Source organism: Corythoichthys intestinalis, chromosome 20 (assembly GCF_030265065.1).
Source record: "Corythoichthys intestinalis isolate RoL2023-P3 chromosome 20, ASM3026506v1, whole genome shotgun sequence".
Classification (NCBI taxonomy): Eukaryota; Metazoa; Chordata; class Actinopteri; order Syngnathiformes; family Syngnathidae; genus Corythoichthys; species Corythoichthys intestinalis.
Genome location: NC_080414.1, coordinates 20886295 through 20912518, shown reverse-complemented (window position 1 = coordinate 20912518; position 26224 = coordinate 20886295). Strand labels below are relative to the sequence as shown.

At 39.1% G+C, this 26224-nt stretch overlaps 2 protein-coding genes across 4 annotated transcripts in view; one reads left to right on the top strand and one right to left on the bottom strand.

Moving 5' to 3' along the window:
- Nucleotides 1-26224, bottom strand: part of rnf32 (ring finger protein 32) — a 205952-nt gene that overhangs the window by 28132 nt on the left and 151596 nt on the right. The window lies entirely within an intron of this gene.
- Nucleotides 1-26224, top strand: part of lmbr1 (limb development membrane protein 1) — a 70396-nt gene that overhangs the window by 35141 nt on the left and 9031 nt on the right. The window contains exons 10-15 of the mRNA XM_057824154.1: nucleotides 1550-1639; nucleotides 2752-2828; nucleotides 8068-8145; nucleotides 25009-25085; nucleotides 25401-25491; nucleotides 26152-26218. Of these exons, the coding sequence (XP_057680137.1) occupies nucleotides 1550-1639; nucleotides 2752-2828; nucleotides 8068-8145; nucleotides 25009-25085; nucleotides 25401-25491; nucleotides 26152-26218 (480 nt within the window). The remainder of the gene's footprint in view (nucleotides 1-1549; nucleotides 1640-2751; nucleotides 2829-8067; nucleotides 8146-25008; nucleotides 25086-25400; nucleotides 25492-26151; nucleotides 26219-26224) is intronic.

Genomic DNA, 26224 nt, shown 5'->3' with positions numbered 1-26224 from the left:
AGTCCAGTGCTAGAGGCAGCAAAGCAACCCCAAAACATCAGGGAACCTCTGTCATGTTTGACTGTGGGGACAATGCTCTTTTCTTTGAAGGCCTTGTTATTTTCCTTTAAACTCTATGTTGATGCCTTTTCCCAAAAAGCTGTACATTTGTCTCATCTGACCAGAGAACATTTTTCCAAAACGTTTTTGGCTTTCTTAGGTAAGTTTTGGCAAACTCCAGCCTGGCTTTGTCTATGTTTCTGGGTCAGAAGTGGGGTCTTCCTGGGTATCCTAACATAGAGTCCCTTTTCTTTCAGACACCGACTAATAGTACGGGTTGACACTGTTGTACCCTCAGACTGCAGGAAAGCCTAAACTTGTTCTTTATCCACCATCCGCACAATCTTTCGTTGAAATCTTGCATCCATTTTTCTTTTCTGTCCACATTTAGGGAGGTTAGCCACAGTGCCATGGGCTTTACACTTATTGATGACACTGCGCACGGTAGACACAGGAACGTTCAGGTCTTTGGAGATGGACTTGTAGCCTTGAGATTGCCCATGCTCACAATTTTGCTTCTCAAGTCTTCAGACAGTTCTTTGGTCTTCTTTCTTTTCTCCATGCTCAATGTTGTATACACAAGGACACAGGACAGAGGCTGAGTCAACTTTAATCCATTTTAACTGGCTGGAAGTGTGATTTAGTTATTGCCAATGCCACCACCTGTTATGTGCCACATGTAAGTAGCATGCTGTTAATTACACAAATTAGAGAAGCATCTCATTATTTTTCAAAGGGTGCCAATACTTTTATCCGGCCCATTATTGGAGTTTTGTGTAAAATCAGAATGATTTAGGTTTTTTTTTCCATTCTGTTTTGTGTTTTTTAATTGCAAGCAAAATAAATGAAGATTTTACTTTGTAATTGCAATTTTTTCTGGGAGAAATTGAGCATTATCTGACAGAATTGCAGGGGTGCCAATACTTTTGGCCAGCACTGTAGCTCCAACGTCTTGGCGAGGACGGTACAGTGACGCATAGTAAATGTTTTTGGATAGTTATTTTGAGATTTGGGGGGTATTAGGGGTACTTAAAGGGTTAATTCCAATTTACACAGAAATTCGGGTTACGTCGCAAGCGTAGGAACGGAACTCGTTTGTAACCCGGGGACTTCCTGTTTCTATTTGTCTTATTTAACTGTCAAAACAATTACTTTGTATATAAATAAAATGTTCAATTACTCTCTCGTTTCTTACGTTTTCATTGCTGGTTATTTAAGACTACTACTTTTAGTAAAAAATACTCAAATAATTGTGAAAACAATTAAGATCGGACAAAGTGAAAAATTAAATTGTGATTTTTTTCTTTCTTGGCTAGGTTGCCCAACCTTATTTCAACATACTTCTTGGTTGCCAATTACTACTTTTCTATAAGCCACAAGTTAGGTGCCATCTTGTGGCATTTTGGAGCATTACACAAACACTGGCAGAAACTATGGTATCACCTGTGCAAACTGACGGTAACACAGGACATATTATGTTAAAACGTCTTTTTTTTTTTGTCTTGGCCAGGATCATCCACATGTGCTTATACCAGAGGAGGCGTCACTCATCAGCTCACCAAAGAACTGGACAGCATCAGAAACTTGAGGAATAAACTGGGTATGTATTTACCACTCCAGCACTTTTTTGTGTAACGTATCCATATGTTTGTCGTGGAAAATTTACAATGTGTTTTTAAAGCATGTGGGAGAGGTGAAACTATTAAAAATATATGTTTGTATGGTTTCTCTCTATTGCATTTTTTTTTTTACCCATAGCAGGTGGGTCTGGAACATATGCCCCACATTAGATGGAGGTTTACTGTATACACCATGAAGGCCCCCCCCTTTTTTTTTTCTCCATATTGCGGACAGACGGTCCATTTCTCCCTGTCTGCTTTTATTTCTTCATTTGGATGCTGACCAGACCTGCCTGATCATTTTCCATCCATTTTAGGATATTATAAATGAGGCTTTTGGGGAGCAGGTTGGCGGGCGGCGTGAGCGAGCCTACAGGCACTTAGCGATATTGGACAAGAAGCAAACTTTATATCGTAGCGAGCCTTTTAGTAACGTCATTAATTTAGAAGGATGGTGCTTATAAAGTGCAGCTGGCAAACTTGTCAGCGGGGCGCAGGAGCGACTGCACTTTGAGAATAAGTACTGCCAAGGTTGGAAACTGAGCGCGACCAGTCAATATGGCCGAAGTCGTCGGCGACGCATCACGTGACTGATGACAGTAAGCTGCAGAACGATGTCAATCTGCCCGCGAAGACTCAAAATATACATCATGTCCTGTCTTTGAGAGATTTATGATCCACAATTAAGTGATGATGAGCTAATTAAAGAGGAAAACTGTTTTTTTCTTTTTTTGAAAATAGCCAAAGGGGGTGACTGTGATGAGAGAGGACCGCGTGTTTGGTACACATACCTCTGATGTGTGTTTGTGTGGGTGAAGCTCAAGTTTTTGACGATTAATTAATTATCCACGTGAGAAAATGGGTTGGGAATAACCCGGTAATTACCGTTTTTCACAGTAGTTGTACCTGTTCTACCTGCACACATAAAATTGAAGTTCATGTTTTGCTTCATACTGTTGTTTTCTATTATTTCCCGTATTCTGTTGGCCATATTTTTCTACTCTAGTCAAAATAGTAGAAACTGTTCTATTGCCATAATAATTTGTATGAGGGAGATGATTTTGCTTAACGTGGCTCTTTTTCCTTTCTCAAGAGAGAAGAAAGCAAGCGTCTGGTTGGGAGAAGAACTTGCTGTATCCCATAGTGATGCTGATCCTGCTCGCAGGAACGGTGGGTGACCTATGATTAAGCCGTAGAGGTGTTTACCCGTGTCGACTACATACTGTAGCTTGGCTGCTGGCCATGCTTTCACTTAATGTCCGAAGCCTGATTCTTACTGTGTCATAGCTATTTAAGCTAATTCCCAATAACCACGTCCAACAGCTGGATATCTGCAACTAGGGATGTCCCGAGCCGAAAATTGGGCCAATCGTGCCATTTTTCATGAGATCAGAATCGGGTGAAAATGATCGCGTTTTTAATATTAAAATAGTATATATATTAGGGCTGTCCCAAACGACTAATTTCCTCCCGATTAGTCAGCCGACTATTTTTACGATTAGTCGAGTAATCTAATATATATATATTTTTTAACTACTTTATTAATGAAATTTTTGTTGAAGCTTATTAAATCACAAAAAACATTTTGGAACACCTAAATTATTTATTAACGTATAAATAAATAACATAAATATCAATAATAAATCACAAACAATGAGGTCAAATGCTGCTGGCATTAACTAGTACAAAAAAATGTAAATGTAAACACTGTGACTTCACCTTTTTCACAGGAGTCAAAACAATTCTTACTCTTTTTGTGGTATGTCATTGTCTATATTGTTCTAAATGTTAAAATTAATTGCAATGTCCCAGACAATAATTTTCAGAATACTTTGTGTGAGTTCATATACTTTTTCTGGTGTGCATGCCGCATTTTTTGGGGAAGAGAAAAACTGTTCAACTTTTGTTTGTTTTAACCTGATAATAGATAAAGCAGAGGGCACACTGAAATATTACCACAATTATTTTGAATGAAAGGCACACATAGTCACACTAACAAAAATTAAATATATAGTATTAATTTTATAGTATACTACTATGTGTTTATACTACGGGTGTCAAACGATTAAAATTTTTAATCGAGTTAATTACAGCTAAAAAATTAATTAATCGTAATTAATCGCATTCAAACCATCTCTAAAGTATGCCATATTTTTCCGTAAATTATTGTTGGAATGGAAAGATAAGACACAAGACGGATATATACATACAACATACTGTACATAAGTGCTGTATTTGTTTATTATAACAATAAATCCACAAATGGCATTATTAACATTCTTTCTGTTTAAGTGATCCATGGATAGTAAGACTTGTAGTTCATAAAAGATAAATGTTATGGTTACAAGTTATAGTAATTTTATATTAAAACCCCTCTTCATATTTTCGTTTTAATAAAATCTGTACAATTTTCAATCAAAAGTAGAGTTAATATAATAAGAAGAAGAATAAAAATAACAATAATAAGAATTGAGTGACCAAACTCTTGAGTAATGCCAGTTCACTTTGCATTGTTGTTTAGCTGTGTGAGAATAGGGCCTCATTACTACAGACTAAAGTGCTTTTCTTTTTGTGAACATTTTTTTTGAGAGATAGCAATATTATTTTTGTTGTGCTTTCACTAAATGATACTTCTGTTTGTTGTGAAGGAGTTGCAGAAGCGTATGGAAATAAACGGCGCAGCCCAAAGAACGCCTGTGTCCACTCGCCTTTATAACAGATATCTCTCTGAGCATATCTTACCCAAAATACAACAAGAGACACATAATTGCCACTAAAAGAAAGCAAACTTACCGAAATATGTGTGGAGCACAAAGCAACAGCATAAACGTCTCACAACTACTAATTCTCCCACTATTAGAAGGAATAACATTAGTATGGAACGGCGCTACGCTGCCCCCAAGCGGGTGGTGGCATTCTCTTCACTCTTAATGTCCATTAACAGCCTCATTGAAATCTGTTTAAGGCAATGCGAGAGCGGCTCATTCAGTGCATGCTTTAATTGCGCCAAATATTTTAACATGATTAATTTTAAAAAATAACGCCCGTTAACGCGATAATTTTGACAGCCCTACTATATACACAATAATACTTTATAATATAAAGCAACTAACATTAGTGCAGTCATGGATTACAGTAAGCGGGCCAGTGCTGTGTTTCCATATATATTTTTATTACATTATGTATATACAGGATATATGTATATATTTTACCCTAGTGGGAGCATCCATGATCCTAATAAATTTAATAATAATTAAATAATTATATATATATTATAGATTATATTAATTATTTTATTAAATAAAAATGCACGTTGATAAGACACACATAAAGGCAACTTCCATTAAAAAAATTGTTAAAAAGTTGTATGGATTTACAATCCGCTAGCTTGTTGTTTCTTGTTGTCTTCGAAAATTAAACTTGGATGACGGCGCTTCAAGTGTTCGTTCATAGCCGACGTGCTACCGTGGTATGCGAGCTCAGTTTAGCAAAGAGTACACACAGTGGCACCGTCCCTATTTTCCTTGAAATAATTCAAGGCTGTGGCTGTTCTGGTCCGCTTTTTTGGCTTTATGCCGCTTTCACCGTGTTACCAATTCTGCCCTTTTTGGTAATCGGCGGTAATTGACTCCTCGCCGTAGTGAGGAGTGAACCGGCGATTCACTTGGCTCGTTGTCGTCGGTTGGTCCGATTTCCTCCTCAGGAAGGCGGCGGCGTGCATAAAAACACCGAGAGGCGTCGGATGGCTTTTGATGGATACTTTTATTGACCGAAACAAAAACGTTGGGGATGCAGCCACTGAACTCCGCGCGACCCGCGCACTTTCCAACTCGCCTATCTAGCTCCCTCTCTTTCGCTCGCCCACTTTCTTCCTCTCTGCTCAATCTGACAATTCCGGTCAAATTGAGAATAACAGCGGCCCCTTTGAGGGTGCCAGTAACAACCGCTTGCATCGCGAGCGCCTGCCATTCTAAACTTTATCCGCATGTAATTTTTTTTTTTAACCCGTCATTACCGGTCGACGGTATGTTTTGCCCGTCAACGCATTTACGTCATCGATGACGTCGACAACGTCGACTAGTTGGGACAGCTCTAATATATATTTACAGTGGTACGTCTACATACAAAGTTAATTCGTTCCAGGACCTTGTTTTAAGTGGAAATGTCGTATGTCGAGCAGGATTTTCCCATAAGAATACATTATAATTCCATTAATTCGTTCCACAGCCCGAAAACCTACACTAAATCCTGACTAAATATTGCTGGTACTTTTGCAAAAAGCAATTTAGACAGAGCAAAACAAATAAAGTATGAATAAAAATAGGAATAACAATATAATAATAGTAATAATAGCTGTAATAATGTAAGGAATCGTGTTCTTATGTGGCGAATGTGCTTTGCGTGAGAGAGGACTTGTTCAGCTGCGGCGGACAGTACGCATGTTGTGTGGCACAAGTTCTGAAATGAATGATTAAAAACCTGACAAAGCTGGAGATTTTTGGCGATGTTACAATCATAATAATTGTCACCTTAACTTATAAAGTCTGGCGAACGGAGGTCGGAGGAGGACCGTCGAGATTGTAGACATTCTACGGCCGTATTGTCAAGTCAGTTCACGGACACGCACACCACTCTCACATTTTTCTTCCATTTCCATCTTTCTATGGTAAGCGTCACCTTTTTTTTCCTGTTTTCACTATCCACACTAACATTCTGGGGACCCACGTTGATTTCTCTCACAAGAAAATCCGCCGTGCGTCCATCTTGCGGGAAAACAAACTGCGGCGCTGTCATAAATCGTCGTATTTCGAGCATGTTGCCGGAAGTAGAAACAAATGGCGAGTCAAATTTTACGTCGGATGTCGATGTCAATCATTGTTTAGTCAATCTTCATTGTCTGGAGGCTGTTCTCGGAAGTGTGACCGTCAAAGCGTTAGTGAATTCGAGTGGACTTACTTATATAAATTATGTGAATGTTATGGAGAGAGTTATGTTATGTTATGGATTTAAAGTATGGGGTTAAAGGTGATGCAATGAAAAATGTGGGTGCGCTTACAGTTTGTGCTGGTAAATCATAGGAAAAAAAGGCACACCAGTGCAACCAATGTAAAAAGTAAGTGTGGAGCCTTGGCAATATACAGTATATCGCAATGTTAATTTTTTCCCATATCATTCAAGCCTATTTTATGTTGTTTTTTTTGTTGTTGTTGTTGTTTTTTTTTACTTTTTAAGGGCTAAAAGTAAAAAAATAATCCAGAAATACAATGACATTGCCAAAAGATACATAAATATATTAGGGCTGTCAAACGATTAAAATTTTTAATCGAGTTAATTACAGCTTAAAAATTAATTAATCGTAATTAATCGCAATTAATCGCAATTCAAACCATCTATAAATTATGCCATATTTTTTTTAAATTATATATATATTCTGTAAAATAAATTGTTGGAATGGAAAGATAAGACACAAGATGGATATATACATTCAACATACGGTACATAAGGACTGTAGTGGGCATTTCACTCTACTGTCATTTAAGCTGTCCTCACTCCGAAGCGTCTACTTTTTCCAAAGCTAGACAGCTAGTGAACGACGCCTTAATAATCAGACTTCTTCCTTTTTCATCTGATTTATTAATAAAATGGCCTCAAACCATTGTCCTCTTTAGACCGTCATAAAACTACAAAAAAAAGTACACAAGCATTGCATTAGCAACAACGTTAGCTTAGCACGCTATACAGGTTTACTAAACATAAACAAAAAGCGTCTCATACAAAAAATATAACATTTCGCTTACTAACATAATATGTACATTCTTTACAACAACCATACTTACAGACAAATCTTGTCCAAGGATCATATAAGCACAACATTACAACGTAGGCATCAGCACGAGACGTCGTGCAGCCATATTGAACTGGCAAGAAGACAATAAACCATGTGGCAAAGCGACCACAAGAGTTCGCTGTTAGACAGCACAAAAAGCCTTGCTGTAAAACTTACCAAAAGGCAGAATACTGTCTGAGCGGGACATGTGCGTTAATTGCGTCAAATATTTTAACGTGATTAATTTAAAAAATTAATTACCGCGCGTTAAGGCGATAATTTTGACTGCCCTAAAATATATACATTTTATACTCTGCAACACTCCTGGAAAAAGCACAAGAAGAAGTCCTGTAAACAACACATTGCATGTTTGGCTTTTTTGTTCAAATAAAACCACCCCAAAAACACAGGTTTTTTTCGGTATCGGGTTTCGGTATCAGCAGATTCTCAAAATCAGGTGACTCGGGTGCAAAGATATGCGATCGGGACATCCCTATCCATAACACTGTTCCAAGTATCGTTACTCAATAGCGTTTTGCATTGTGTGCTAGCTAGCTATTGACTCTTTCTCTCGCTCCACAGGCAATCTCGGTTCTTCTGGTGGCGTTGAACATCCTATACCTTCTTGTGGATGAGACTGCCATGCCCAAGGGTTCCACGGTAATCCTTCACGTTTAAAACTAATGAAATAATTTCTTGTGGGCTTACTTTTTCATGACACAAAGCAGAACGGTCAGCAACTTTGTGATTGGGGACACCTGTTCAAAATGACATGTTTTTGCCCCTCATACCTAAAATGGATAGTCCTATCTGACGTGCCAGGTTTTGAGACATAAATCAAAATTCCGGATATGCTCAGGTGCACGGTTGGAAGAAAAGGCCCGGGCAGATGTTAATCAGGGCCTCAACCTTTTTGTTTTGGAAGTTCATTGAAAGTCACATTGCAGCACTTGCAAAGAAAAAATCAACGCACAAGGCGGCACGTCTCAAGTCCACGACGGCTGAAAGAGCCGCTTTTCCTCGCTCGGGTGATTTTCATCTCCGCCTAACATGCAATGTGTGTTAAACTCATCTTATCTGGTCTCATCTACACTGACAGAGGCGTTTGTGAGTGTGTGAGAGTGGTTGCATTCATGTCTCGACGAGGGCAACATCATGTATCGTATTTCTCCATCAATTCATTTTACGCTGTCTCGCGGACAACTGACAGGACAAAATACTGCAATTACCTATGTCGAGCCCACTAAATGCTTTATTGCTGGATATATGCCAGGTCTCTCAGCTTGTTGTAAATTGAGACACTGACTTTTGTCATTATGATCAAATGTTATATGGGCAAAATGCCATGTAAAAGGCAAAAGAAATAATATACAATAGAGGGCTAGGTTTCTTACTATTTCTACGAAATCAGGGAACATCCCTAAACTGTTCCAAAATGGAACCAGTACAATCATCTAGACAAAAAAATCTTGCAGGATGAGGATTTTTAAACTGCGGCAGGATTTAAATGCTTCCAAATCAACACAAAATGACCTGGAAATGCCCAATAATCAACAGCATGTGACTGGAAGTCAACAGGAAGTGAAGCAAAACCAAAGAAAGTAACAAAGGGCTGCCTTAAAATCAACAGGACGTGACACAATCTCAACAAGAAGTTACCCGAAATGCACAGAAAGTGAACCGCAAATGCCCCAAAATCAACAGGATGTCACCTTAAACTAGGCATGTGCCGGTATGAGATTCTGACCGTACTTTTGATAACCCTAAGCAAAAATATCCCAATTTCACAGTATTGCAATTACAGTTCTAAAATGTTTTATTTTGAGATTTATGTGTGACATAAAAAATCCCCCCAAAAAATCCATTGAACAGGATTTTTATTTTTCAAAACAACATGGGTTAGGGAGTATTATGTTAAGTTAAATAAATAAAATCACAAAAAAAATAATGAAATATTCTAAATTAAAATAAATTGGCATGCTAATTAGCCACATTATCTGCCTCATTATCAAGCTTACGTAACAGTACTGTATGCTTTACCACTGCTAGACACACTACACACACTGGAGTAAACTCTTGTAGCTAGTGGGAAACGTTCATGACAGCATTGAGGAACCTTTAATTTTGTATAAATGACAAGCCACCCCCCACAAACATGTTTTACATGTCGGTTGGCCTACCTAAGCCTAAGTCTGTAACTTTCCTGTACCCTAAGTGTTCCCATGCCAGCGACTTTGTTTCTTCGATGAGGAAAAAAGTTCAGGTGTTCCATGTTCTACAGCCAACGGGGAGCACAGCTCACTCACTGACACTCAGCAACAACAAGAGGGGGAGGGGTGAGCCCTGCATTTTTGGGATGTATAAAATAGCTAATACCGTAGGGACGGTATGATGGAAAATTTTTGCCGTTTTGAAACCTTGACGTCTTCATAACATGGTATACCTTGTAACCGGTAACTGGCACATGCCTTCCCAAAACTGACAGGAAGCAACATGTGATGAACAAGGTTAGGGTGACCCCATCTACCCCTAATCATCAAATTTAGTAACCGGAAGGTTGATTGATTTAAAAATCTATAATATTTAGTACATGTTTTGACCTACGGAGGACGCCATGTTTTATACGTGCAATGGACGCTCGGGGTGATGATGTGGTTTGTCACTCACTAGACGAACACAACCGGTCTTCTGCAATTCATTCCACGCGGCGAGATGTCCAACACATGAGCACGTCGGTTAAAAGTGGCGAGTACTTGATGTTTGTGGTTTTATTGAGTCTTTTATTACCTTTTCATTGCCTGCAAATACATTTTGCATGTGTTTCCCTCTCATACTTTTAAGCATTGTGTTTTCTTGTGGTAGCTTTAAAGCAGATTGTTGATCTGTTGACCACATTAGTCACGTAGCGTATTTCAACCTCCCTTATTTGATATTACTATGTTTAAAAATTTTCTTAAGGCATCTTTAGTATGTTCTATCTGTATGCATCAAAACAAAACAAGCTGAAAACACATGGTACTACTTTGGGCGTCAAATTCGAGTCTTGTAGACGTTTCGCCGGTGTAGCACATTTTGGCACACTCTCATCTCGTCTCATCCCGTCTTTCCTGTTCATTTTGCTTTTGCTGCTCAATCTTATATCGACATTGCTGTTATGCTCATTAATGTTCCTTTCGGGTTCAAACTGAAAGGGTTAAACAGATGACATGTTTATGTCACTAGAGAGTGGGAACCTCTTGGTACCTCACGATACGATTTGCGATACAAAGCTCACGTTAACGATCTGACGATACAACGATTATCGATACATTGGTCAGGAAATCATTCTAAGATATTCTACAAACAACATATAAAGAGAAAAACAAGATTCTGCAGTGAATTGGAATGAGTTTATCACTAGTAGACGTCCAATCCATTTGAACTGGGAGGGTGGCAGTTCATTCACCGCCATCCCTCCCACTTCAAACAGATTGAACGTCTACGGCCGGTAGTGGCTGCCAATGCCAGGCAATGAGGTAATTTTGGGCCTTTTAAGGTCATTTACCTGTTCATTTTCAGTTACAGTTACCTGTTGATTTTGGGGTGTTTTATGGGTCTCTTCCTGTTTATTTTGAGTTACAGAACAGGAAATGACCTGGGAATCACCCAAATGAATATGCAGTGACTCAAACTCTACAGAAAATGACCAGTAAATGCCCTAAAATGAACAGCAAGTGACCTGTAAATGCCCTGGTTTCGAATGAACAAACGTTCCCAGTCTAAATGGATTGGGCGTCGAGCACCGTCAATGCAGCCTTAGAGTTAATGAGACACTATTATGGTGGGAAATTTTGGTAGCAACTTGTTCAATTTTATTTTTTAAACATTGACACCTTTTCAAAACGATATCTCGATTCTTGGCAGGAGCATATCGATAACCTTTTGGGATACAAAGTGTCACGATATATCACCCTTTCAATATTTTGTCACACCCCTAAGAGTTATTCTCTGGAAACCCGGCAGCGTGACCAAATGACGTCACCGCCCTCAGACGTCAACAGCAATGGCGACCTACTAGGAAAACTAATTTTACAAATTGTATAAAAACGAAAACATCAAGAGGAGTTTTGATATCAAATTATTTTAACTCATCATAATCTTTATCTTTTAAGAACTACAAGTTTTTCTATCTGTGGATCCCTTTAAAATGGATTAAACCCTTTTGACTTTTGGGATATTTCAGGTCACTATGACTTGATAGTAATATATTTTGGTTTTACAATTTGAAAATTGTAAACCGTTACCTAAATTATTATCTCAACTTCAAACATTGTACTTTAACACAGTTGGTCATGCTACAATACATGTAAAAGTGACAATTAAAAAGAGTCTTAACCTAATATTCAATAAGACCTGTCGTAGTTGTTGGTCAGGTACCAACGGTAAGGTCAATTCAAGACTTTTGAATAACATTTGTGTTAATTGTTACAAGCTAGTCATAAAGAGACGTGTCCAAAAACTTTAGCCCGCATTATCTTCGGCTCTAAATGATGCAAAGAAGTTGAATGTGTTGTCAAAGAGATCCAGACTGTGGGAAAGTCAAATGAGGCTGATTGTTGAGTGTGGGGAATAGGAGACAATGGAATTGCCCTGTCAATGTTTGCCTTCCTCTTTCCGACTAAGCACGCTTAGCAGGCGGCACAGCATGGTGAAGAAACAGGATGATGAAGATTATGAGGAGGACCGCAAGCAGGTGGATGGCGATGAGGAAAGAAGCAAATTTGAGGGAGAAAAAGAAGGACCGGGGGGTAGTCTGTCAAAGGACACCTTGTTTTACAGCCTGATGAACAAGCACTAAGAGCGGCTAATAAAATTCTTACTGCAGGCCGACTACTCTGCTAGTCCAACACTTGACACTGTATTTCCTTAAGTGGACTATTAGCTGCGGGCTCAACTCCTCCTCTCCAAGCGCACGTATTAGTGCGTCATGTAGCGTTGAAATCAAGGAAACATGGCGATCCCGAGCTTCACAATGCGACAATGATCCTTTATTACAGGGTTCGGAGTGCACTAATTTGCCACAACCAGCAGACGCGCTGTTGATTAAGTCTCAAAACAGTAGATGTTGTTTTGAGCTATTTTTTTAAAAAGACAATTATGGGAAATTGATGATTTGGGAAGCTCTCTGGACTAAGGCACAGATAACACAAATCTCAACTTTGATTGCTTCTGTGAATGACACTGGCGAGCAAACTGTCTCTTTAGAATATCTCCCATTTTGAAAATTTACACACCCTTTCGCAAGTGGCTAGATATATCATCCATCGCTGGAAATAGGGTGGAACAGATGAACTAGCAATGCAAAGAAAAGCAGCAGAAAACCACTCAATTTACCAACTTTTCACTTTTGAAACACATGGAAATGTAATTTCCTGGACTAATACATCTGACATAATTCCCAACTTTCTCCTGCTAAAAAAAATGTGAGACATCCTTGGCTGAAGCAAAGGAGTGTGCAAAAGTGCTAGCTAACAAACATGACAAAAACATAAATTATGAACAAAAAATGGGCATTAAAAGCGATCATTACTTTTAATTTTAGGTCAGCTAACTCCTAAACAAACACGGAATGAGCGTAATTTAACATCACATAACTTCTTGTGTTGTGTAGCGAACTAATAAACGCTGAAAAGTACATTTCCGGTCAAAGTATAATTGGAAGTTTTAGCTACAGTGGTATGAAAAACATTCTCACATTTCTGCACCTTTGTAAAAATCCCACAGATGAAAAAAAATGTCTGCTTTAACTAAAACCACCCAAACATTTATAGGTTTTCATATTTTAATGAGGATATTATGCAAACAATGACAGAAAGGGGAAAAACAAGTAAGTGAACCATCACATTTAATATTTTGTGACCGCCTCTTTGGCAGCAACAACTTCAACCAGAAGCTTCCTGTAGCTGCAGATCAGTCTGGCACATCGATCAGGACTAATCTTGGGCCATTCTTCTCAACAAAAATGCTGTAGTTCAGTCAGATTCCTGGGAAGTCTGGCATGAATCATTGTCCTTAAGTCATTCCACAGCATCTCAATGGGGTTCAGGTCTGGACTTTGACTTGGCCACTCTAGAACGTGTAGTTTGTTCTTCTGAAACCATTCTGAAGTTGATTTACTTCTAGGTTTTGGATCATTGTCTTGTTGCAGCATCCATCCTCTTTTTAGCTTCAACTGTCTGACAGACGGCCTCAGGTTTTCCTGCAAAACATCCTGATAAACTTTTGAATTCATTCTTCCATTAATGATTGCAAGTTGTCCAGGCCCTGAGGAAGCAAAGCAGCCCCAAATCATGATGCTCCCTCCACCATGCTGTTGATGTTTGTGAGCTGTTCCATTTTTCCCCCACACATGATGTGTGTTACTCCCAAACAATTCAACTTTGGTTTCATCAGTCCACAAAATATTCTGCCAAAACCTCTGTGGAGTGTCCAAGTGGCTTTTTGCCACCATTAAACGAGAAACAATGTTTTTTTAGACAGCAGTGGCAGCAGTCAGTCCTACGTGGAGTCCTCCCATGAACACCTTTCTTGGCCATAGATTTACATATAGTTGACGTGTGCACAGATATATTGGACAGTGCCAGTGATTTCTGTAAGTCTTTAGCAGACCCTCTAGGGTTCTTTTTGACCTCTGAGTATTCTGCCCTGAATTCTTGGCATCATCTTTGGTGGATGGCCACTCCTTAGGAGTAAAGTAACAATGCCAAACTCTCTCCATTTGTAGACAACTTCTCTGACTGTCGATTGATGAACATCCAGACTTTTAGAGATAGTTTTGTATCCTTTCCCCGCTTTATACAAAGCAACAATCCTTGATCGCAGGTCTTCAGACAGCTCCTTTGACTGAGCCATTATGCACATCAGACAATGCTTCTCATCAAGACAATTGTTACCTGGGCTGGGCAGCTCTAAATCACTCATCAGTGATTGGTCACACACCTGACTTAAATTGTTTGGTAAAAATTGGTTTCAATTGCTTTTTAGGTCTCTTTAGGCAGAGGGTTCATTTACTTATTTTTTCCCCCTTGTTTCATTGTTTGCATACTATCCTCATTAAAATATGAAACCCTCTAAATGTTTGGGTGGTTTTAGTTAAAGCAGACGCTGTTTTTTCATCTGTGTGATTTTGACAAAGATCAAATCACATTTGATGGTGATTTTATGTAGAAATGTGAGAAATTCCAAAAGGTTCAGATACTTTTTCATATCACTGTAAACAGGCTAACTAAGGAACATTAACAAACAAAACTTCCTGGCCCGAGGTAGAAAATTTATGTAATTCTGCCAAGTAATTAACTAGCCCAAAATGATATCTTTCCCGTTTGAGGTAAAAATCTTGAATTTTTGCGTGACACCCTATCTGTTTGAACTTGAAGTCTGAATTCTTACGTGATCTAATTAAGCAACAGATAAAAGATCAAATTAATCTCCCCCTAAATGTAATCTTTGTCCACAAACAACAAGGTGTTAATGTGACGAGCAACAAATGTGATGACTGAAGTGCTGCAGGCTGTACGGACCACCCTTAACCCCGGCCTCCCAACACTCACCCTCCCCTCGACCCCCTGCTTCACCCCGTCGTCAGCCTTCCTGCTACTGCCTGCTACTGCAGTGAAAAGACGAGTTGAAAGGAAGTGTACTGAGAAGGTTCGCCGTCCTCGGCCTTCGCATATGCGAGCGTACACGCACAGGCAACCTTCCCCCCTCCCTCCAATAAAAATGACATCACATGCCCTCTGCTAATTCCCGGTGTGAGAGCACTGCACCACTGCTCTGCAGTAAGATCGCAAGGGATGACAGTTGCATAAAAAGGCATGAAACAACCTGCCAGACCGCCACCCCCTCCCCCCATCACTTCTGGCTCCTTCACCAAACAAATCAAGATAATGACACTCAAGGTGGCTAAGAAAGATATAAAACATAATTAGACAGAATAATCTAAAACTTGGACCTTACTCCTCAGAAGCCCAACTTGGAAGTGTGTTTGCTCCACCATTAGCCGGACTTTTATGAAAGATGTCATTTGGCAGGTTTTATTGACGCCATCAGAAAGGTCATAATTCCACATCATGTTTATCATAGAGCTTGTACTCAGATTCTGCACTGCATTATGCTGAAAGGTGTTATGATAAGTTGTACCCGACGCACCTCGCAAAGCTATGCGCTTTAAGACAACTGCGTGGTAGAGTGTAAGCACAAACGGAATACTGCGATTGTGATAAATCATCACTAGGAATACTTTAATTCATGGAATGATAGTTACCAGCACGCCCAGTCAAAATGGATTGGGCGTATATCGCCGTCAATAGCAGCAAATGAGTTAAAAAGCGTGATAACTGCACATCAACATCTTAGTTCATTATTGTTATATATTTCCTTTACACTAAAGCCCAATTTCCTCAATGTGTTGAGTTTTTAACCATTAACATTTTTATCTTTCCATTCAAAACTAAGAAATTCAAGTGAAATATTTACTTTATTTCAACTCTGCCCCAATTTATTTATTTTTTAAAAAACTAATTACAGGTTCTCAGAAATTATGAGTATTAAATTTTACTTATCTTGAAAAAGTCTCTTAATTCAATTCAGATATATTTATACAGGCCTGCACAAAAACTAAGAGGTCCTCAAAGTGCTTTACGACAAAGCAAAATACATTATAAATATAAGGCAGCCAAGTACTATACAAAAAATTGAGGAGGGGAAAAAAAATTATGCATCGCGCTAAAAGTCATTTCAATAAATAAAACAGATAAAATTCAAACACATTAAAGGGATCCACGGATAGAAAGACGAACGTTATTATGAGTTAACATAATTTGATATTTAAACCCCTCTTGATGTTTTTGCTTTTATACAATTATAAAAATTATTTTAACTAGTAGGTCGCCATTGTTGTTGACATCGCAGGACGGTGATGTCACATGGTTACGCTGCCGGACTTCCAGAGTATGACAAACATGACAAACATGTAATTTGTTCAACCCTTTCAATTTGAACCCAAGGGGGACCTTAATGAGCAAGACAGCACTGTCGATATTTCACAAAACGAGCAGCAAAGGCAAAATGAACAGGATGAAACGAGACAGACTAGAGAGAAAAAAAAGTAAGTCTTCCAAAATGTGCTACACCGGCGAAACACCTACAAGAAACGAATTTTGACACCCGAAGTACTATCGTGCGCCTTTCAGCTTGTTTTTTTAGATGCATACAGACAGAATATACTAAAGATGCCTTAAGAAAATACTTTAACGTAATAATATCAAATAAGTGTAGTTTGAATATACTACGTGACTAATGTGGTCATCAGATCAACAATCTGCTTTAAAGTGCCTGTGACACGAAAAAGCATGTTTATTTCATAATACACGCGGTATTTTATGCCCCTGAATGATATGGACCGCTTGGATGTGTGTGGAAGTGATCGCTATTTTTATTTAGTTTTTTGAGTCCCGCGCCATGAAAATGAGTGACTTCCGTCTTCGGTCTTGCATTGAGGAGGAGGGCGCTGTGACGTGTACGGTAGAAGACGTCATCTTCATGCTACAGTGTACTGTTGTGTATGAGGACGAAGGATTCAGCTGATTTTGCGGATTAATACGTTTATTTTTTCGCATCACTCCAGCCAAACGGCTGCAGAAAAATCATTCTGTATGAGGGAGAGGCGTATGCGCCTTTTTGGAGTTTCAAAAGGTTCCCATTCACCGTGGATATTGGCCAAGCCCTACTACTGTAGGACCATAGGACTTACGAGGAAGTGAGTAAACATCTTGTTTTGTATTATGTCAAATACGAATACAGCGATTACAAAGTAAACACTACAAACTTCCTTTAAATGAAGGACTACTTACGTTTGATCATTGATAGGCATGTAAAAAGCTCTCCTAATGCTCATTAGCAGCAGCACGTTAGCTGCACAACAACTCCAGCCACCCTCCTCCGGGAACGAACTGTAAACTGCTCTCTGCTGGGCGGTTTGCCGATCCGCAAAGACAGTTGACAACCGGGTCGTCATGTCAAATAATCCAGGCTAGTTATGTGTGATTTTCCGCTTATAAAACTTTGAAACATCACTCGGTCCGGGTTAGCATGTCGGCTAGCTGTCACGCCTTCTGGTTTGTTTACATTCTCCGAAGCCATATGCCCGATTTAGGTGTCATAAAATATCGTTCGGGAGGTGCAACACTAAAGGTGAAGTCGACAGTTTTGACCATTATGGAGTAATTTTCGCCATGTCGTCCTGAATAAATGCATTTTTATTATTTCATATTCCATTCAGCACAAGACTGTTATTTGTCATGACCATGCCATTTATTTAGCAATTGGGGAAAATACTTGGATAAAAAGAATATCCTGTAAAAATATTGAAGTAAAGAGACAGAAACACTGACATTTTGCCGCTGTCTTCGTCGTGTTTTCCTCGTTGTGAATAGTTCCCCCTTGACGGGCTGACTGGTCCTTCTCAAGCCATTTATATAGCTATTGGGGAAAAATACTTGGATAAAAAGAATATCCTGTAAAAATATTGGAGTAGAGAGACTGAAACAATGACATTTTGCGGCTCTCTTCGTCGCGTTTTCCTCATTCTGAATAATTCCCCCTCATTGGGTTGAATAGTAAAACCGATGAGCCCAGTCTACCACTGACGTCATCCATCTGTTGGGGACGCTAAAGCCCTATAATGGTAGGCGTGGCTAATCGGCAGATTAAAAGACTAATTTCTCGTCATCTGTGCTTTGCTAAATTGTTGTATATAGTCGAATCGTCTCAAAATATGATTCTAATTCACATAATAATGCCATTTAAGACTTTTTTTCTCGTGTCATATGCTCTTTAAGGCTACCACAGGAAAACACAATGCTTAAAAGTATGAGAGGGAAACACAGGCAAAAAGCATTTTGAAGCAATGAAAAGGTCATAAAAAACTCAATAAAAACAAAAATAGTAAGTACTTGCCCCTTTTAACCGATGAGTGCATGTGTTGGACGTCTCGCCACGTAGAAAGAATTGCAGTCGAGTGAGTGACAATCTACGTCACTGGTGTCAAACTGATTCCATAAAGGGCCAAGTGGGTGCAGGTTTTCTTTCCAAACAATGAAGAGAACACCTTTTGACGAATCTGATCTCTTACATGTGTAATCAGTTAAACTTTGTCAGGTGCTGCTTGTTTCAACAGAAAATTCATTGATTACACTGATTGCTGGGTATCGGTTGGAACAAAATCCAGCACCCACTTGGCCCTTTATGGAATTGGTTTGACACCTATGATCTACGTCATCACCCTGAGCGTCCAGTGCGCGCTTAAAACACGGCACCCTCCTGTGCTAGTTAAAAATCGGGTGGCAGCATCCTGCAAGTTGCAGATGCGAAATAGGCTAGGTTCATACCGCAGGTCTTAATGTACAATTCCGATTTTTTGTCATATCTGTTTTTTTGGCATGCCCGTTCAAACTGCCTTTGTCCATTGAGCCCATTGAAGTATCACGCATGCGCACTAATTCGCAGTCCGACATGCGCTGTGCAAACTGACCTGCATCCGCAGGCACATCAAAACAAATGCTGGCTCAACGGCATTCTCGGGTGATCATATTTTGATTTCCAAAAAGAGGAAACAAATAAAAGACATAAATAATCCCTGTTTAGTCTTATATTCAGTTTATATGGATTGATAGCATGCATGCACTGTACGTGCATGATGACACACATACGGACAGTTTGCCCTGTCTCTCGGCCATGTAAGCAATCTTGAAATATTGCTTATTTGGACCACAGGTAACCTCCCGTTTTATTATTTTATGACTGTTGTCAAGCTCGCCTCTTCCCTAAAAGCCGTGTTCAAGCTAGGCACTAGAGTACAGTAAAGTACTGTACATTGCAGTAGGTCCAGCCTTGAGCTAGTAAAGGTCTTAAAAAGGCATTTAATAACTTCTGGTAGGTCCTAAATTCCTTAAATTTTAAATGGCACTGCATCAGTGTTTTTTATGACTTGTCAAGCTCGCCTCTTCCCTAAAAGCCGTGTGCAAGCTAGGCGCTAACGCTAATGCACAGCTCTATCGCTAACGTAGCGCCCTGTCTCTCTCGCTCTTTGCTGACGTAATTGCTGCATGAATTCCAATTTGGGGGACTTCACAGTTCAGACTGTAGCCACATTCTGGAAAAATGTGGTTCATATCTGATTTTAGCGACATACGAAAGTGACTTAGATTGGATTTGAAATGGTCCACTTTCACGCGACCTGTCTTGTTCAGTCCGTCACGTTAATGCCTGACTCGAGTCGGAAAAACACAAAAAAATCGGATTTGTGAATTAATACCTGCCGGGTGAACCTAGCCATAGAGGACTTGGAAAGACTAACATAAAGTACATTGCAGTTGTCTAGCCTTGAGCTAGTAAAGGTCTTGAAAGGGCATATAATAACTTCTGGTAGGTCCTAAATTCCATAAATTTTAAATGGCAGTGTTGTTTTTGGCAGCCCTTTTACTTTTCATCTTGGACTTTGGACGATAATACTTATTAGTCTTAGTCATATTTTAGTCATCTTAAAATGTGTTTGTCTTAGTCTAGTTTTAGTCGACATTTACAAAAAAATTTTTTCGTCTCCAAAAATAAATAAATAAAGGTTTCTATTAAACTATTTCGAATGAATTTTGACAGACAAGCAAGTATTGTAGCATCTACAAGGACGCTACCCTGGTGATAATATACACTCAGCAGGAAATGACTTATATCCACCTGAACTGTATGTAAAAAAAAAAAAAATGTCCGAGAGTTTAAGAGGATGCTTGCCGTTATTATTAGCTTAATGCGACTGTTATGCTAACGCAACAAGTTACATCTATGTAAAAAAAAAAAAAAAAAATGCCCCAGAGTCTAAGAGGACGCTTGCCGTTAGCACTGGCCTAATGTGAATGCTATGCTAACACTACAAGTTACATTTAGTGTGTGATGATCACTCAGCACAGACCTTTGAAGGCTAAAGCAACATTGCATATTCTCTCTGGCCAAGATAAGAAAACAAATCTTACCGTGTGGCGTGTGTGCAAACCTTGAGAGTGGGGGGAGTGCAGTGTGTCAAGTGAGTGACCCAACCAGACACTGTTAGGATGCATGCTAACAACACATAAATGTCACATATTGTGAACATGTGGCAGAAACGATTGCAGATTTTCATCTCGTTCTCGTCTCGTCAGATGAAAACTGGCATTAGGCTCTTTACTTTTTAGTATCCCAAAACATGTTTTTAGCTCGTTATCATCTCGTGTTCATCATGAAAAAAGTGTTTGTTGACTAAATATTTTTGTTAACGTCATCGTTGACGAAAAAGACACTGCTCTACATTATGTGAAATTGTGTCTAAGAAATGTTCAAGCGTCAAAGAAAAACTTATTTTGACCTCTCCCAACCTGTTAATTAAGCTAGATCCACTCATATATTTCAGTGTAACGACAGTATTGCACCAACTTTCACAGAAACTCAGGATTCTGTCAATGATAAAGTACAAGTCTAAAGTTATGGGAAATTCAGATAACAAGCAACAAAAATATAAAATCTCTAGTTCTGGATTTTTCGCCTGATCCTACAAACTACCAACAAGCACTAAAAATTTAACTTGTGTAACAGAAGTATTTGTTATTGTGCTAACAAATAATGAATGAATAATGCCCTCAACTGAGATCATATTGTAAAGTTTTAATATCATGCTGCTAAAAAACAAACAGCAAGGATTGAACATGCTACGAAAAAAAAAAACAGAATAATAAAAGCACTACAAATGTACAATCATTGACTAGGGTGAAATTCAGCTTGATCCTGCTTGCAAAAAAAGTGATGAAAAGGTAACGTCCTTGCTTGAGCTAAAACTTTACCATAATCCTGCTAACCAAACCAACAACAAACACTGAAATCATGCTTGGATGAGGTTGAAAAAAGAAAATCAGTGCATCTCAGCCAAGACTGAAAAAGTGAAGTGACCCGTTGATGGTCACGTCTTCCTTGTGGATTCAATGCGAGTGTGCATAGTCGGTACAATACAGTGTTCCTCCCAAAGAGCAAACGGCGGTGCCAAGTGTTGGAAAAGCAAATATTTATCAAGTGACTAGAGCGATGCAGGCTATGTGCGGAGCATGTCGATGGATGTCTTTTTTTTTTTTTCTCCTTGCTTCACTTTCAAAAGCCTCGAGGGAGGTTCGTAGTGGTTGTGTTTCGGCACTGTATTTGCTCAAGTATTTGTTGTGTTGTTTTTATGTTTTTGGCACGTTCAGGGTATGAATGTGTTTTTTTTTGGGTTTTTGTTTGAACACCTGTTCACATATTGTACGGTGGGCCGTGATTTGAAAAGGAGGCTCTTTCATCTTCTTCCATTCATGATTTCGATTGGCTCGCCACTCAAGTGGAGAAATTCTTTTCGGCACAATTTACTTTGCACGATCTTTTGCTCTCGCCGGATAGCTTTAACGTGCCCAATCCCATTTTCCGCCTATCTCCAACCGTCTGTTTACATGAGTTTTTTAAGTCAGTCACTTCACTGTTTATATACATGCAAAGAAATCTGTATTGTGTTGCGAGTAGTGGAAATCTAGACGCATTCGTGCAATTTGTGACTAATTGTCAATAAAAGAAGCTTTTTTTTTTTTTTTTTTGGGTAGGACCTTTCTAAGAAAGAAAAACGCAATGAAAAATCACATTCAACTAATATATAAATTAATTGCAATTTGCATTTGCAGTGATCCCTCAGTATTTCACGCTTCAAACTTCGCGCCCTCAGTCCATCGCGGATTTTTTTTTCAATTAAAATAAAAAAATAAATAAATGCTTTTTTTTTTTTTTTTTTTTTGAGCTGTGCCGATCCAATCACATAGTCTCTCACTCTCGCTCCTGTCGCTTTTCTTGGTCAGGGAGTGCACTGGAGTTGCTTGTTAAAGTTAACAATGATTGACAGACGGTTAAGGTTTGATCTTGCCAGAGACGCTTACTTCAAAGCGCCCCATGCGTCAATCATCGTTTAACTTATTAACTCATTTGCTCCCAGAAACGTATAAAAACGTTCTATTTTTAAATGCTCCACTGGCCCACAAACGTATTTATACATCTTTTGCGTTTTTTTATATAAGAAGCATATATAGCTTCCGCTGTATCTGAGAAACAAAGAACAACACTCCAAACCCCTTTTAAAGCAATAAAACTGGCCACTGGAGGGCAGTAGCGCATTTTGGAAGACCAGGCAACCGATTCAACAGCAGTGAACGGCCGGGCAGCTTTGTCAGAGCGCTGGCGGCATGAAGCCAGGCGGCGCTCCGACCGGACAAAACAACGAGAGGACGCCAGGCGCTGGACGACCGTGCAAAACGAGTGAAACCCCCCGCGGCTCGCCAAGCAGACCCCACAGAAATGCAAAAATAATCCATCTTTGTGAGACAGACAACGATGAGGGAAAAGTTTACACACCTGACGTGGCGACAACGGCGTCAAACCGTCATCTCTCAGTAGTCGTGTGTGAATAAATTGTTACTTTGCTATCTAAAGCTCTATTTGTCTGGTTGTTCGTGGTATTTTGTAAAAGGAAAACATTATTCAGATGTTTGGAATGTAACTAATGCGAAAAATAGCTTTGTTAAAGTCAAAGTTATGTTTGAAATGTATGCGTTTGCAAAAAGCTCATTTTCTCCGTTTTTTCATCAGAAATTGGAAAATTGCTCAAACTAAGCTATTTTCTAATGCTGATTTCTAAAGAATGGAAAAAGATACGAACTTACTTTTTTTTCTGCTGAAAGAAGAGAGTCTAATCTTTCTTTTGGTGGGTTCCAAGTTTATATAGCAATAGAACATAATTTTCTGTGGGACTTGCAAAATCAGTCAAAATCCAGAAAAAAACGTCTGGGAGCGAAGGGCCTTGCTCTGGTGAAAATGGCTGGGAGTGAAAGAGTTAAACAGTTGCTTAGGCAACTCATTGTGTGTAAGTGAGCAGCTTGAGCGAATTTGAGTGGACTCACTTAATGAAGCATTTAATGAAGACAAGCATTTTTGTACTATATTTTTTGTTTAAAAATAATTTGTTGGGACAGCCACATGTTTGAAACATAATTATTACATTTGAAGTGCTTAAAAACCATTTATTATATGTTTTTTTTTATTATACTTTGGGAAAAAAGGGAAAAAACATGTCTTATATGTATCTCTTTCCAGTGTTAAACCTGAATAAATACATTTAAAACACACAGGGGAAAAAATTGGGTGGGGGGCCGCTACGCGGTTTTTCCTCTTATTGTGGCGGGTTCTGGTCCCCATTAACCGCGAACAATGAGGGATCACTGTACTGTATTATTAGGCAACGAAAAATGACTGTTCAGGGATGTAAACATAGGAAATTTTAGCATCACAACCAACGGTCATCTGAGTTAAACACTTCTTGCGTTGTCATACTGGCTAATGAATTGGAAATTTTTAAAAAACTAGTTATGTAAAGTACATAAAATTTGCCTTACACAGTGATCCCTCAATTATCACTGTTAATGGGGACCAGAACCGACCACGTAAAGTGAAAAACGTAGTAGCGTCAATAGTAGTAGCAGGGTTTTTTGTGTATTTATAAAATATCAGTGGGTGCATATAAAACCCTATAAATGCATATGTTATCATTAGAATGTTAAACTTATGTTTGAAACATAAATACCATCTTAATCATAAAAATAGAATACATAAAATATATGTATAAATAAAACGTACTGTACATTCTCTCACTTTCATGATGTGTAAGTCTACATAAATATGTTTTTATAACTCTTATATGATTTTTTTAAAAAATCCGCAATGCACTGAGGGTGTGGAAGTCGCGAAGTAGTGAGGGATCACTGTACTGCAACTAATTAAAATGCCCCCCACAATAAGTCCAATAAACAAAAAATAATAATTCAGGGCCATGATAACTAAAAAAACTGACGATTTACAAAAAAGAAATACTGAGCAATGAATGTAAAAATCTTGAATTTTTGAATGATTTGGCTAGCTAACAAAAAAATAAGATGGAAACATGACTTCATTGAGGTAGTTTTTTTTTTTGTTTGTTTTTTTACATCATTTTACAAACAACTCCGTTTTTAAACTTGCCAATACCGAATCCCGATTCGATACCTGAGTACTGTATCGTACTGTACATATACAGTATAAACTTGCACAAAATTAAAATATCGGAAATTCGACTAATTGCAGTGGCAACAAGATCTTCAATGGTCAATCAAACAATTTTACATAGTGCAAGAAAAAAATCGTTCACTTCTAAGAATAAAATACATATTTCAAAAAGAATCGTTTTCACCCAATTCCGATCCACTGAAAATAACGTTGTTAGGCCTGATTTCCAATCTCGCGACTGGATTAGGTACAGCTTTTCTAAGATATTGTTTGACTGAGGAGAAAAAAATGTGATTTTTCTGACGATCTGTTCTTCGCCTATTGTGACGACCTTGATTAACCTCAGCTTCCTTGCAGGACCGAGGAGGCATCGGAAACACCTCTTTGTCCACCTTTGGCGTTGTCCAAGCTGTGTTGGAGATCATCCTCATGTTGTATCCTTTCAGTGACCCTAACACATCTACCACACACCCTTGCCTCTTTTTTTTTTGTTTTTTAGCATGCTCCACAGCCAAGAGCAACAGTGTCGAGCCAGCTTTGTTTACCCAAGCCATAGTTAAGCCAGACACCTTCCGGAAGACGTGTTGTGTGCCGTTTCGTCACCTTTTATCAAACACTGAAAAGGTGAAGACTCAAAGCGGCTACAAAGCTGCTTTCAGCCAGCTCTTAGCAGCATGAAATTTGGTTGCCATAAAAATTCTAAGAACCTATGTATGTTACATTTTGATATTCCTTGACTGATTCTCCAGTTATCTGATGGCTTCTTCCGTAGTTGGCTTCTATAGCCTGCGCCTCTTTGAGGGTCTCACTCCCAGGAAGGATGATACAACCATGACAACGGTAAGGACGAGGGTTGGGGGGTCAGGGTGAAGTGGGGGCAAGGGTGCTGAGAATGTTCCGAAGGTACCCCCCCCCCTGTGTGTTTCATCTTATTTCCTCACACCCCCCCCCAAAAAAAACCTTCCTACTGCTCACTAATGTTTTCCTCCGGACCTCTCAATGGCTTTAGTCAATCGCTCCGATATTTGTTTGTGGGGTGCGCAAACACCGGCAAAGTGCAAGCTCTTTTCTTGAACATCACAGGGCGGGAGGCTTTCTTTTTTTTTTGTCAGAAGAAGGGGGTAGGAGGATGTGAGTTCTTTTTGGCCCATAGTGGCACCTATTCACTTGGTAATGAGTTTGGGAGTGGTGAAGCTTGTTAACTAGCTGCGACGCTCCGGTGAAAGGACAATAATACACAGAGAACCTGGTAATGAGCAACTTCACAGGCACCAACTGTACAATATGTGGAGCCCATTTAACATCAAGTGCTCTGCATGTGTGTGGTCAAATCAATTAGTGCCACCTTTTTTTCCCCTCCTCCTTTTCTTACCCAAGCGCTTCTCTGAGATTGCGCTGAACAAGTGATTAGCAGAGATTGATGAGTCAAAGTGTCTGGCTAATATGTGGAATTAATTTTCAGTTCTTCCTGATTTCTGACTCTTTTGTTCTATGTTGAAGATTATTGGATGCTGCGTGTCCATCCTGGTGCTGAGTTCAGCCCTGCCAGTAATGTCCAGAACATTAGGTGAGT